General features: G+C 41.2%; 1 protein-coding gene across 1 annotated transcript; it reads left to right on the top strand.

The window, feature by feature from the left end:
- The first annotated feature begins 6,291 nt into the window (after positions 1 to 6,291).
- Positions 6,292 to 14,418, top strand: NimB (nimrod B). The gene is made up of 8 exons (XM_028177315.2): positions 6,292 to 6,435; positions 7,039 to 7,168; positions 8,446 to 8,538; positions 9,950 to 9,998; positions 10,540 to 10,846; positions 11,690 to 11,771; positions 12,582 to 13,535; positions 14,253 to 14,418. The coding sequence occupies exons 2-8, from the start codon at positions 7,044 to 7,046 to the stop codon at positions 14,383 to 14,385; spliced, it is 1,743 nt and encodes a 580-aa protein (XP_028033116.2). The 5' UTR covers positions 6,292 to 6,435; positions 7,039 to 7,043; the 3' UTR covers positions 14,386 to 14,418.
- The last annotated feature ends 600 nt before the right edge of the window (positions 14,419 to 15,018 follow it).

The following is a 15,018-nucleotide window of genomic DNA, read 5'->3' as shown; positions in this document are numbered from 1 at the left end:
CATCTTTTAAAATACGCGACATGGTTCTAGGTGCTATCTTCATCTCCCGAGATAAAATCTTTTGCTTTCGGACAGGATTTCTTCGAATTCTTTCCCTTACTGCTTTGACCACCTTTTTCGTACGACACTACGTGGACGGCCAGATCTTTTTCTGTCACAAACAGAGGAGGTCTCATTGCACTTATTAATAGCCCGGTACACAAACATTTTACTAATACCAAGCGTATGGAAAGTTTTAAAAATTGCATTTGGCTCCATACCTACTTTGTGTAATACAATCACAGCGATTCGGTTCTCTTTATCACCCCACTCCATTTTAATATCGCAAAATATTTTACAATGTATTGGCGCCAAAATGAGAAAACTCAATGAGCAATCATATAAAAATGACAGATTCCAAATTCAAATGTAATATTTTGTTTATTTTTAATTGTAACAGTATTTATGGCCAGACTAAGTATACTCGTAATTATGGTTTCGGCTACATTCTCTCTCGTAAATAGTTAGGGTTCTAGCGTAGGAATTGAAAAACTCCGAAAATCCTTATGAACTCCCAGACAAGACAGGTCGAGTAAAGAAAATAATTCGCTCACGTGTCTGAGGTATTGTGGTGTTTCGAAGATACATCCTTCTCAAAATGGTCCATATTTAAATAACATTTCCACATATTCTTAACATTATGATAACCTAAGGTCACAGTTGTTGACGCCAATTGTGGTTCAGTTTATATTTAAATAATCTTGAAAAACCAAACAACTTATGTATGCGATTTTTCTGTTTATACTATATAATGAGTTTTTTTAAGTTATTGCATAGCTTTTACCGCGAGCTTTGAGCACGGCGATCGAATCAAGAAATTCCGTAGCGAAAATAAAACTTAACACCCCCCACTCCATCTTCCTCTCGCGTGGTTCAGCTTATGAGTGTGAAGGGTACAGTTAATGTTTTGCTTTTGTTAATGTTTATAAATATAGCGTGGTCTTATTTTATCATTGTTTAATATTAAAATAATATTTTCTAATTATAATTGTATAAGTTGATAAAAAATGCTATGCAATAGCTTTACCGTGACAGTCCCCGAGTACCACTGAAATTAAAATTTGCGCAAATACTTGTGGTAGGGCGTTTTTTGACATCCGGGCTGCCACCAGTTCGGGATGACACTCAGTATAAGCTAGAAGCCTGGTGGGAGCACCCGCGGCGAAACCTCGTCGCGATGCTAGGGCAGGACCTCTCTTTGTGGGCTTTCGTCGCCCGTATGGTGGAGGACTGGAGTTCGTGGAAAGACATGGCCGGGTTCTGCGACTTGGTCATGGCATTTCGTGAGGCTGAGGAGCGCGAAAGGGAATGGGATCCCTCTTCGGCTCCTTAGCGCAGAAGGCGGGGTGGACGGCGCGGGCGAGAAGCCACCGCTCAGCCCCCTAAGGACTATCGACTGCCAGGTGCGAGGGCGCCCGGCACTCGACTGTTGGTCCGGTGGTGAAGCGGTGCAAGGTAGCTCCTGTGCACCGCTGACGATGTGTCTCCCGAGACGACGTCCTTCGGGATTTTCCTGGGGATGAGATCCCGTCTTATCATTAGAACGGGTACCGGCGAAGACGGGACTTTCGGCGCGCACTGCGGTACCGTAATTTTCATGTAGTCGGTGTGGTGGAGCTCGATGGGGCTTAGACGGTAGTCGGTTCTGCGGAGCAAGTGCCTCGCGCGCTTTTTTCAAGGCGTAGTTAGTCTCCTGTTAGAAATTGGGGGAAGTGGAGGACCTCGGTCCTTCTCTTCTCCCCTTCTTCCTCTCAGGAGGCCCCGGATTCCGACATAACCCGGTCCCTGACCCCCCTCGACTAAAATCCGTAAATGGATTCCCCAGCGTTCCCACACCGGTAGGTACCACCATCCTGCCTGTTTCTCCTGTGAAGCAGTAATGCGTTTCGTTTTGAAGAGTGGGGTAGCCGTTGTAACTATACTTGAGACCTTAGAACTCATATCTCAAGGTGGGTGACGCATTTACGTTGTAGATATCTATGGGCCACTTACACCAGGTGGGCTGTGAGTTCGTCAACCAATCTAAGCAATAAAAATAAATTTATGTCAATATGAGTCATCGATTGAGTAGTAGTAGTCGTTTTATTTTTCCAACTGGAAAGGCAAAGGTGTCATACAATACAGCCTAATCTTTTATGTACATATATCAATTTATCTATATATTAATACGTGAAGCAAAAACTTTGTATCCCTTTTTACGAAAATTGCGTGGACGGAGGAATATGAAATTTTCTGCACTTATAGAGAATATAGAGAAGAAGTGCACAATGCTAATATTTTTTTAAAATAATGCATAAAAGATACATTAAATCAATAAAGAAAATATTACACACACTACATACCATGTATTTGACGCACACACGCATCATCATCATCATCATCATCAGCCTTTATCTGCCCACTGCTGGACATAGGCCTTCCCCAATGCTTTCCACATAATGCGGTCCTCCGCCTTCCGCATCCAACGACTTCCCGCCGTGCGCACTAAGTCGTCAGTCCACCTGGTTGGAGGACGCCCCACGCTCCTTGTACCCATCCGTGGCCTCCATTCGAGGACTTTCCTCCCCCACCTGGCGTCGCTGGCTCGACAGATGTGACCGGCCCATTGCCACTTCAGCCTGCTAGCTTTGAGAGCTATGTCGTCGACTTTGGTTCTCCGTCGAATTTCTTCGTTCCGGAATTTGTCCCTTAGAGAAATACCTAGCATAGCTCTCTCCATCGCCCGCTGTGCGACTCTTAACTTATGGGCCAGCCCTGCCGTCAGTGTCCAGGTTTCCGTGCCGTAGGTCATAGCGGGGAGAATGCACTGGTTAAAGACTTTTGTCTTCAGGCATTGAGGAATTTGCGAGGTGAGGATTGCACGGAATTTCCCAAATGCCGACCAACCCAGTCGTATGCGTCTCTCAATGTCTGTATTGAAGCTACCCCGGCCAAGCTGGATAGCCTGACCGAGGTAGACAAAGTCTTTTACCTCTTCAATGACTGCATTCGAGATGGTAACTTGGCCCGGGACGATTTTATCATTGAACATGACTTTCGTCTTGTCAAGGTTCATCCGCAGTCCCACGCATCGGGAAGCAGCATTGAGATCGTTGAGCATACGACTGAGGTCCTCCATCGATTCCGACATTAAGACTATGTCATCGGCAAATCGAAGGTGTGACATGTACTCTCCGTTGACGTTGATTCCACATGTTTTCCAGTCCAGCGTCTTGAAGACATCTTCAAGTGCAGCGGTGAACAGTTTCGGAGATATAATATCTCCCTGTCGGACACCCCGCTGCAGCTTGATAGGTCTAGACTGGCAATCCTGAATTTGTACGGTCATCGTCGCGGCTTCGTATAGACTTTTCAACACCTCGATATAGCGATAGTCTATCTGGCATCGCTGTAAGGATTCCAGAACTGACCAGGTCTCGATAGAGTCAAAGGCTTTCTCGTAGTCCACGAAAGCCACGCAAAGTGGCAGATTATATTCTGTAGACTTTTCTATAATCTGTCTGAGGGTGTGAATATGGTCTACGGTATTGTAACCCTTTCGAAACCCAGCCTGCTCCGGTGGCTGGCATTCATCAAGCTTTCGGGCGAGACGATTAGTAATGACCCTAGAAAAGACCTTGTAGACGTGGCTCAAAAGAGATATCGGTCTATAGTTCTTCAACAAAGTTTTATCACCTTTCTTGAAGAACAACACGACCCGCCACGCCAATGGTGTAGTCCCATTGTGTATGACGGAATTGTACAGGCTCCATAATTCCTTCAGGATAGGAACCCCTCCGGATTTCAGCAGCTCCGTAGTAATTCCATCTTCACCAGGCGCTCTACCATTTTTGAGCTGTTCCAGGGCCATCCGAATCTCCCCGATGCTGATGTCCGGGACATCATCCGAGTAATGCCGAGTAAGCGGTGCTCGGCTGTCACTAGCTCGGTTGGCGGGTGTAGGTAGAGAGGTGTGCATTGCGTAGAGTTTGCCATAATATTTTTCGACCTCGCCTAAGATTTTTGGCTTGTAAGTAACTATAGAACCATCTTCTCGCTTAAGCTACACAGCTACTACACACGCATGCATACTATTTATTGTCAAACTTTTGTTCTTGACGTCTGTTGTCAAATTGAGATTAAATATTGTTTGTCTTTGTTAATATTTTTTATAGTGTACCATGACATGGGGTAAATTGGGATCCTGGGGTAAATTGGGACAAACCTGCGGAAGATTCTCAAAGTACCTGTAGCACGGAGTCTACCTAATTTTGTTTATGTTAATATTTATCAATGTATAGAAGAAAAACCAAGCTAACTATGGAAGTACTAAATATGAGTTAAGTTGGTCCCAAAAATTCGTCAAATTAAATTGAAAATAGTGGTTGAAAAGTGCGTTTTAAAACAGCTTACAAAACTTTTAAAAAAAGTAATATTATCGTTGTTTTTTTAATAAGATCACAGTTTATATAAGTTTTTAATACACCTGGAAATACCACAACAAACTCTAAGTTGCAATATTCTTATTTTAAATACAATATTTCGACAAAATAAAAAATGTATATTTTTTCCTTTCTTTTTGGGGAAAATTGGAACGTAAGTAGGGTAATTTGGAACGAGACTGGAAAAAATTGGGACGAGAAAACACAAAATTGGAACGCCAAAAGACAAAATAGGGATGGCTTGTTAGGGTTGTCACTGATATCTTATAATAAATTTTTTAGCCTATACTATCACTTAATTGCGTGATGTAAAGAAGGTTAATGTGTTTATCAGTTAGTTTATGTAAGTATTATAGGTAAAAGAAAAGTATATATATAATTACTTTTTTTTCGCGACATTTACCTTGTAATATCTGCCCGGTCGTATGTTCTTTATAGCAATAAAAAAAATTAAAAGTTAAAAGAACTCAAACGAATCAAAACTTTTGTTATTTCAGAATCTATTCACGCGTCGAATCTTGATTTTGTTAACATTCACAACGCACACACAAATAAAAACAGGCCTCAGATTTTAAGTGTAACATTAATTAAAAATCCGAGATATCTAGGTTCCAATTATGAGTGAGTGAATTAATTGAGTTTAGTTATTTAGCTGAGAAAGAATTTCTTTTATTTTTGTTATTATAGGCAGTAATCAGATAAATCTGCTTTTTTATCTTATTCACCTGATATCTTACTCTTGCTCAAAGATTATTTTGAAAATGTTGATTAATAAAATTGTATTATTGCATTTCCAGTCCTTTTGTTTTCTATTTTTTATTCTATTTTATGATTTTGTTTCAGAGTTGTGATTTTTAAGGAAATTAAATAATAATTTTCTAAAATATAACATGCACATACTTTTTCTGATCATTGTATTGTTGATTATCATTCACGTCACATCGCTTCGGAATAGAAACCAGCTTAATTTACACTATGTTGTGTATTGTGCTTAAATTATGGATTGTATTCATCATTTCGGTCCATATAAATAATTATATGGCACCTACCTATATATCGCAGTACTGCGAGCTGACAACCCTTACAAATATCCCAATTTAACCCTTACCCGTGTCAATTTACCCCGGACGCTGGGTAAATTGGGACGGCCATTATTTTACCGATTATTTCTTTAAAATGAATAATTAAAATAATGTAACGGTTTTTATCACCTAGGTACGTTCAAGACTCAACTTATTTCTTTGGTTGAGCATTGACTATTTAATTGGAACTATGTTAAAATTCAATCTGAAGTTCGATTTTGTCCCTATTTACCCCATTTGACGGTAGTCTTGGCGAAATTTGTGATTATAGAAGTATAAAATACAATCATAATAGTGTACAAACTTACAATTCCAATTAATTATAGTCGAATTTCGACTACTGCGGGACCTCTAGTATATATTATTATATGATAGTATGAAGTGAAATTATGAGATGATAAGGAATGAAGTTTAATCTCAGTAAAATAAATGGTGGTCATTTACTGAGACTTTTTCAGTGGACTTTTTGGAGGATCCCGAGAAGTTACGTCCAGCGGCTTTGTTTTAAATTCCCACATTTGTGCACTTTCACAGATACTAAACAGTTAATAAACCATCGTTATTACACATTTAAACCTTAAGAAACACTAAATAGACAAAATAAAACAAATCGCGCAACTTCACTCTCCGCGGTCCCGCCAAAAAGACATCGTCTCATTACGATTTTACCAGTGTTTTTTTTTAAATTAAGATTTTAGAGTTGACATCCACAAGATTTTTCCCTACCATCCCACATATTTATTTATATACGTATACAGAACCAATGTGTTTGCGCTGTGTCCTGATTACAGAAGACAGCACTGTTTGTCGCATATATATTTCGTGAAGCACAAAACCAGTGTAGTGTCGGCGTTTGTGACGAGAGGTCGCCTTGACCCTGATACACAGCTCGGGTAAGTAGCGTGCATTATGTCATACTTGTTATGATGAGTGTTTATCAAAGATAATATCGATTCTTAGAACTTTAGTATTATATCAAGACTTTTCCTTAAGCATGACACTATAGTTTCTTTTTTTTATTTATTGCTTAGATGTGTGGACGAGCTCGCGGCCCACCTGGTGTTAAGTAGTTACCGGAGCCCGTAGACACGTAAATGCCACCACCTACCTTGAGATATAAGTTCTAAGGTCACAGTATAGTTACAACGGCTGCCCCAATCAAACGCTTTACTGCTTCACGGCAGAAATAGGGAGGTATATACCTACCGGTGCTGACTCACAAGAGATCTTAACACCAGTTTCCCATTGTTTTCAAGATATATGAGCTGACAACATATTAGGTAAGTACCACCACTGCCTATTTGTGCCGCGAACCCCAGATATGGCTCGGTTGGATGGATGGGACCCCCGCTGTACATAACAATTGAAAATTCGACTTCATCTTTCTGTGGTGGTTTGGTTAGCAGCCCTGGCTGTTACGTCGAGGGTCGTAAGTTCGATTTCCACGTCGAGCAAATAGAGTCTTCAAAAGCAAAATCTGCTCTTAACTATTTCAGGAACAATGTTGATTATATATGTGCTCGGGCTCTTGCTGGTATCCACCGGCGGTCAGTACGCGAAGTCGGGGGTCAAAGGTGGCTACGGAGGTCGCGGCTTCCAAGATAACACCAATGAGAACATCGCCAAGTTTGTATTTTTGTGATTTAGTAAATATTTATAATATTATCACATAACACCCCCCCCCCCGGGCTCCAATACCCATTTCATCTGAATGCTGGAGATGAAAATGGAATTTAGTGCACTGACGGATGAAGGATGTCAAGGCCTGCTTAGCGTTAAGTTATTAGAGCCCATGAGAATCCAACCTTCCACCACATTCCATAAGGTCGAGGTCACAATAGAACTGAATTACAGTTAGCCTACTCTTCAAACCGTATTTCCGTTTTGGCAGAAGTTGGCAGGGTGATTGATACCCGTGCGTGCCCATGATAGCAATAGTGTTTTTTATTGTCCTTGTAGGCAGACGAGCATACGGCCCACCTGATGGTGAGCGGTTACCGTCACCCATGAACGTCAGCAAAGCCAGGAGCAGATTCAAGCCGCTGCCTACCTGGTTCCGCAAATTTATCAATTTTGCGGGTATGTTTTTTACGACACGGCGTTATTCCTTCATCGTGGACATTATTAGGTACGTTAGAATCATTGAAAAACTTACACAAAAGGCTTTATTTTTATTACATTACGAGATTTGAACACCGACATAAGCGCATCGTTTGATACTATACTAATACTCCGGGCGTCTCATCCTTTAGGCCACGACAAATTCGTATAAATCAGAAACTTGATCCATTAATTATGTTTTTTAGCTCTTCAAGGACTATTTGACATTGGCCCTCTGTAACCCCGCCATCTATTTTATTGAAACTTGCCTGTCTCTGTTTTTCTAAGGTCTATTTGTATATATCTATCTTGTTTCTCTGTAAAACTATCTGCCAACTTAAGCCAAAAAGTTATTCTTTGCTCTGACAAAAAAAAATCGGTTGTCTGTAAAGTCGGTTTACTGACGATAGTTGGACGTGACAACGTCATAAGAAAACACTGATGGAATGGTTTCATTTTTCAAAAGAAAATTTTAATTTTATTTGTTTGATAGATATTTTGTATGGACAATTGACACCACATTCACTTTTCACTGAACTTCATACTTGACGAAAACATGTAAATGTATTATTGTATAGCAGCTGTCCACGCGGATGCACCGCTCACTCAAATAGGAGAGAGACAGATGTCGAACACTGCCGAACGCGGAGGCCGATTGTGCCTCTTTGTCGCTCGTTGCGCGATCTCGCTTGCACTTCAAGCCTTAAATGGAACGCCTCAATGAGTCATGTTTTTTCGTGCGTGCAGCCGGCTCCATCGAATTGTAAGACGTTGTCACGTCAAAAGTTTATTTTCCGTTGCAGATTTTACGCGAACAACACCAGCCATGGTTTTCTATCGCAAAACCATACGATTAACACCATGAGCGATGTCGGAGTATGTTATATCGAAGTACCGTAAGTATTTTTTTACAGGTGGAAGGACGTCTTGTTAGTTCACACGGGTAGGTACCACCACCCTGACTATGTCTGCCGTGAAGCAGTAATGCGTTTCGGTTTGAAGGGCGGGGCAGAAGTTGTAACTATACTGCGACCTGAGAACTCATATCTTTTTTTTTATTGCTTAAATGGGTGGACGAGCTCACAGCCCACCTGATATTAAGTGGTTACTGGAGCCCATAGACATCCACAACACAAATGCGGCACCCACCTTGAGATATAAGTTCTAAGGTCTCAAGTAATAGTTACTCAAGATGGGTGGCGGCATTTACTTTGTAGATGTCAACAAATACCAACAACAACAACAACAAATACCCGCTCCAGTGACCACTTAACATCAGGTGAGATCGTCCACTCATCAATTAAATAAATAAATAAATAAAACTTATGCCAGCTTTTTTTTGTAACCTAAAAGCTTATTATCAACACACGGTCGTTAGCTGAACGGACGTTCCTCTTGATTCTGGAATCCAACATCATAATCTGAATACTGTCACCCGCTTAAGGACATTAAAGACAGAAGATAAGCAAACATATTATAAGCAAAATTGTAATTTGAATCAGGAAGATTAGGGCTGCTTCGCGACAGATGCTGATAAAACTAAATTATTTTATACATAACTATATAGCTGTACCCCTCCGCCTCGCTGGGCATTTCAAATTACATAACATTATTATTTCTCACCCCCACAAAGATTCTCATCATTAACGCCCCCGCAACTGCTGTACGGAGTCCAACACTCATATAAATATGAAGCTATCCATTAAGTACTTGTATTTTCTACGTGGATACCAAGAGTCAAGTCAATCGGATGCATGGTTCGGTAGTTATAACGGAACATCCGTAAAAACTACTGTAGATTTATATATTAGTATAGATTTCTATAGCATATTAACATATATATTAGTATAGATTTCTATAATACTGGTGGTAGGACCTCTTGTGAGTCCGCGCGGGTAGGTACCAACACCCTGCCTATTTCTGCCGTGAAGCAGTAATGCGTTTCGGTTTGAAGAGTGGGGCAACCGTTGTAACTATACTGAGCTGAACTATACTAGCCGTTGGAACTATCTTAGAACTTATATCTTAAGATGGGTGGCGCATTTACGTTGTAGATGTCTATGGGCTCCAGTAACCACTTAACACCAGGTGGGCTGTGAGATCGTCCATCCCTCGAAGCAATAAAAAAAAAAAATAAAAAAAAATACACAGCGTTTTTGGTCAGTATTCGCGTAAAGTCGGAAAGAATATAATGACAATTCAAAAAGGCCAGATCAAATTACAGAAGCAGGCTTAATTATGTCTGCGGCTGGCAAAAACCAAGAGAAATACTACAGTTACTACAGCAAATATATATTTTTGTTCCAGTACAGCTCAACTTGTCGAGGATCAGAGGCAGATACCTAAAGGAAACGGAGTGAGTACAGTTCGGACGTACAGAAAGTAACTTTTAGGACCAGTATCATATGGCTTTATTTTTAATACGTTTTTATTAGCTTCTGACCTATGTATGTAACAGAATCTGATGCATGGTTCAGTAGTTATAACGGAATATCCGTAAAAACCACTGTAGATTTATATATTAGTACTAGCTGACCCGGCAGACTTCGTAGGGCCTCAATGGATAACTTAAGGACCTAAACTTTTGTATACAATAAATTTAAAAGAAACAAAAGGAATCCGTTCGACAGGGGACACATAAAAGGAAAAACAAAATTGTAATTTTTATTTAATTCCGAGCTTTTTTATATTTACCTACCCTTTAAGCCTTCTCTGGACTTCCACGAATAATTCAAGACCAAAATTAGCCAAATTGGTCCAGCCGTTCTCGAGTTTTAGCGAGACTAACGAACAGCAATTAATTTTTATATATATAGATAGATAGTATGCGTACCGTGGCGAGCCACAAAGTATTTGAACAGAGTTTAAAGCTAATCCAAATAAAACAATAATTTCAGTCCCGGCCCGATCTCAGCGTCATTCGTTCTTGCTGCAATGGCTACGTGAGGAACATCTACAACCCTAACATTTGCGAGCCGCACTGCAGCAAAGGATGCGTCAACGCATTGTGCACGGCGCCTGAAATCTGCACGTGCTTCCCTGACCACGTCAAGAACGCCGGCGGCTTCTGCATCGCTACATGTCCGATTGGATGTCAAAATGGCCACTGCTCCGGTCGAGAGTGCGTCTGCAGGGATGGCTTTAAACTAGACTACGGTCGTAAATACTGTGTGCCAGCTTGCAGTAACAACTGCGCCGGTGTCGGTGAGTTGTACTTTATTTTTTTGTTAATAGCCTTTGTTGAGTTGTGATGCTGGCGGTGCATGTCGCGCATCCCTTGGACGGTTTTGCGGACGAACGCTTCCATCCTCAACGAGCTAAAAGTTGATCAGAGGCTATCCACCATATGCCTATATGCTCCAATATTTTGGTCATATAGCAAAAAAGCCCTCTGACAACCTGGTGAAACTCATAGTGATGGTAAAGTGGATGGAAGACGATCCAGAGGTCGGAGCTACAAAAGATGGAGTGACCAAGTGTCCGAGCGTCTGGATACGAGATTGAGCCGCGCATTTCACTGTGCCACTGACCGACATAAGTTGTTACATATTACAAAAAAATGTCGCATCTGATGTTCAGCAATGAGCGATCGACTGAATGAAGGAGGAGGAGGAGGAAGCAGACAGGCATACGGCCCACTTGATGGTAAGTGGTTACTGTCGCTCATGGACGTCAGCAATGCCAGGTGCAGAGCCAAGCCGCTGCCTACCATCGAGTACTCTCCGCTAGCCTCGTGAAGAAGGACGTATCATAGCGCTTCAGAAACAGCGTGGAAGGGAGCTCATTCCAAGGTCGGAATTTCATAATTTTAACCGAATAATAAGCACGAAAATTAAACTGAACAGCTACCGATGTCCCCTACTAATCGAACACTTAAGCTTCTGGTAAGCAGCGGCTTGGCTCTGCCCCTGGCATTGCTGACGTCAATGAGTGACAGTGACCACTTACCATCAGGTGGGGCCGCATGCTCGTCTTCCTCCAAACGCAATAAAAAAAAAACTTAAGATCTTTGCAGTACATTTTTTTTTTTGTATTTATTGTAATTAGGTAATTGCACTTCACCAAACCGATGCGACTGCGCACCTGGTTATCAGGCAACACACGATGGATCGTGCAGTCCACAATGTCGGTACGTATTTAACTAATTAAATATCTTTTGAAAACCATTCTTAATTGCTAGTGGCGGATTAAAGGTCCAGAGCGCCCTAGGCAATCACTTTATCGGCGCCCCTGTACTGGCCATAAATGGCCATCATAATACTATAAATTTTAACTAGTTGTTTTTGCAATTACGATGACGTTGTATCATCAAACCCTAGACTTTAGAAGACCAGGACCCTTGTACTTACGCTAATGCGCGAATGAAATATGACGTTATAACTGTGAAGAAATCAAGAGGGACGACAGAACGAACATCGAAATTCATGATTCCTCTTTGCTCTAGGAAATAGGCCTTAATGTATCGCGTCGCGCGCGAGGACGACGCGACGACGAAACAAACACTCAATATTGCATAATACGAGTATATCGATGCTTGTGCAATATAATCTATTATAGAGTCACCCCATAGACACAGAGTTTCTCGCCGGATCTTCTCAGTGGGTCGCGTTTCCGATCCGGTGGTAGATTCTGCAAAGCACTGCTCTTGCTAGGGTCAGTGTTAGCAACTCTCCGGTTGAGCCCCGTGAGCTCACCTACAAACGTTAGGGCGAAGCTGAAATAGCCTCTCGAGGCTATCAGCATAGGTAGGGAAAAAAAAATAGATTTAGATTATAGATCAGCATAATCGTCAATATGTTATTTTCTTTATTTATTTCAAAATTCTGAGCCCCTAGGCACGTGCCTAGTTTGGCTTATGGATAATCCGCCTCGGTTAATTGCATACTTACAAATTTTCAAAAGATTAGATATATGCAATGTTCATTTACTTTTTTTTCAGCGATTGCGCGCCCGATGCTTGTGTTGCTCCGAATGTGTGCTCAGGCCCTACCAGAATTCCGTTGCCGGGACAAAACACCCAAATCCCTACATCTAATTATCCAGGATATCATAGTTCCACTTTTTACAATCGTCCAGGGATCGCACAAGGTCCTCTTCCCACCCAACAGCCGAATTATGTTGTCGGTCCCTCATACGGAACCAGCCAACCAGTTTCTGATAATCAACTAAATGGTCCTTTACACAACACTAGTTTATATCCTTCTTATTCGTTGCAACAATTGAACAATAGCTATCCAGGGCAACAGCCTCAGTATCCTCTACCCAACCAGCCTCAATATCCTTGGCAGCAAAACCCACATTCCAATCAGCCAAACTACACCTTATTGAATAGCACTCTACACCCACATTGGAAAAATAATTACTTTGATTCCAATCCGTCACCATATCAACCACAATATCCAGGACCATTACCGAGCCCAGGCCAACAGCCCATTTATCCAACACAACAGTTTAATCAAACTCAAATGCCACCTCACTATCCTAATCAAAACATTTATCCTTATCCTTCTCCACTTCAGCCTTGGTTTCCTGGACAAATACCCGCAAACGGTAACCACACGCAAAACGGCTTCCTGGACTTATCCAATCGCACTATACCTGGTCAAGGTGGCTTCCCTCCCCATCAAGGCTACTATCCGTATCCGCTTTATCAACCGTCGTATCCTCAACCGGGATATTTTCAGCCCAATCAGTCCAACTCCGGATACTATGGGCAGCAACCAACACCAAGCACAGATTCCTTACATGCGGGCTATTATAACAATTATGACGGGTCAAATCCTCAGGCGCCTGTATGCTCTCAGCCTTGTCTGAACGGAGTCTGTGTCGAAGGCAACAGATGCTCCTGCAACATTGGATATGTCACTGATAGTATGGACCCCAGTGGATTTAGGTAAGGCATCTAAATATTAAAATAAATAAATAATAAATAAATATTTACTAACAATCACGCCACGTTAATTGGTCCCGTGATAAGTTCGTAAAGAACTTGTGTTACAGGTACCAGATAACGGATATAAATGTAAGATTTTTATTATACACATACATATATTTAATAGACATCCATAACCCTGGAAAAGACATTTATATTTATCATACAAATATCTTCCCTTGGCGGGATTCGAACCCGCGACCCCCTTGTGTAGTGACCGTGTCACTTACCACTACACCAGACGGCCGTTAACCATTAACCATAACGTTACCATTAAAATTGTTTTTCGGATTCTTGTAACGGGTTTTAGTTTTAATTTGTTACCGATATTTCGGCGCTCTTGTAAGCGCCATGATCATGCATAGACTGAAGATTGATGGTAGGATTTTGGGAGCTAATACATTTGCCTACTGGGTTCCACTGAGTATTTAGTTTAATAAAAAAGAATTCTTCCTCGAAGTGTCCTAAATAACTTTAAGTGCACGTTGTCGGGACGATCCATCGAGAGCTCCAACACCCAAAAACTTCCTAACAACATTTTTCAGTCTGCCCGTGATCACGCACCTCTCAATAATGCTGAGCCCGTTAAATAATAGTACCTATTTGTTAAGCTGAAAAGCATGAAAGTTTAAGTATACGGTTTTTGCATCAAAGTTTCCATGCAGTTTTTATGTACAGGTGCATACCTCACTGTGCCGGAGGGTGTCCTAATGGTGTCTGCTCGGCACCAAACCTGTGCATCTGTAACATGGGCTATAAAAAGGACACTAGCGTCAAGGGCAGATCTGTATGTGTCAAGAAAATCAGATGAGATGTACAATAAATAATATACTAATTAATATTATGGGTGTTGTGTTTTAACCGCATTTTAAGTTTTTTTTTGTTTATCCTTTTCAGAATTTCTCTATTTGAGAATAGAATGACAATGAGAATTTTCTCTATTTCATTTATTTTACTGGTGATAGGACCTCTTGTGAGTCCGCACGGGTAGGTACCACCATCCTGTCTATTTCTGCCGTAAATCAGTAATGCGTTTCGGTTTAAAGGGTGGGGCAGCCTTTGTACTGAAAAAACGGAGACCTAAGAACTCATGCCTCGAGGTGGGTGGATTTACGTTGTAGTTGTCTATGGGCTACGATAACACATAACACCAAGTGGGCCGTGAGCTCGTCCACCCATCTAAGCAAAAAAATAAAATAAAAATTGAGAACGGTTGCTTGTAAGTCATATATTTTAGCGATAAATCCGCCCATTCTAGAAATGATACTTTCCTTTGAATTATATTTTCCTAATTTGCAGTATTAATATATTTTATTGTGCAATAAAGAATACTCAAAGTGTATTGGAATCGCCGTGGCTTAAAGGATAAGATGACCGATGTACTCATATAGAGCAATGTGAGCGATGTGAGTGAGTTTACATTCCGCGTCACGTTCTAATTTAC

This window comes from Bombyx mandarina, chromosome 09, assembly GCF_030267445.1.
Source record: "Bombyx mandarina strain Sakado chromosome 09, ASM3026744v2".
NCBI classification, from domain to species: domain Eukaryota; kingdom Metazoa; phylum Arthropoda; class Insecta; order Lepidoptera; family Bombycidae; genus Bombyx; species Bombyx mandarina.
This window is presented reverse-complemented; position numbering and strand designations above follow the sequence as displayed.

What these genes read in the sequence shown, in the direction of transcription:
- NimB (XM_028177315.2), top strand. Translation starts at nt 7,044, where the DNA reads ATGTTGATTATATATGTGCTCGGGCTCTTGCTGGTATCCACCGGCGGT. An exon ending in AGATACCTAAAGGAAACGGA is followed by an intron (nt 9,999 to 10,539) that starts GTGAGTACAGTT and finishes CAATAATTTCAG; the next exon opens with TCCCGGCCCGATCTCAGCGT. An exon ending in TAACAACTGCGCCGGTGTCG is followed by an intron (nt 10,847 to 11,689) that starts GTGAGTTGTACT and finishes TATTGTAATTAG; the next exon opens with GTAATTGCACTTCACCAAAC.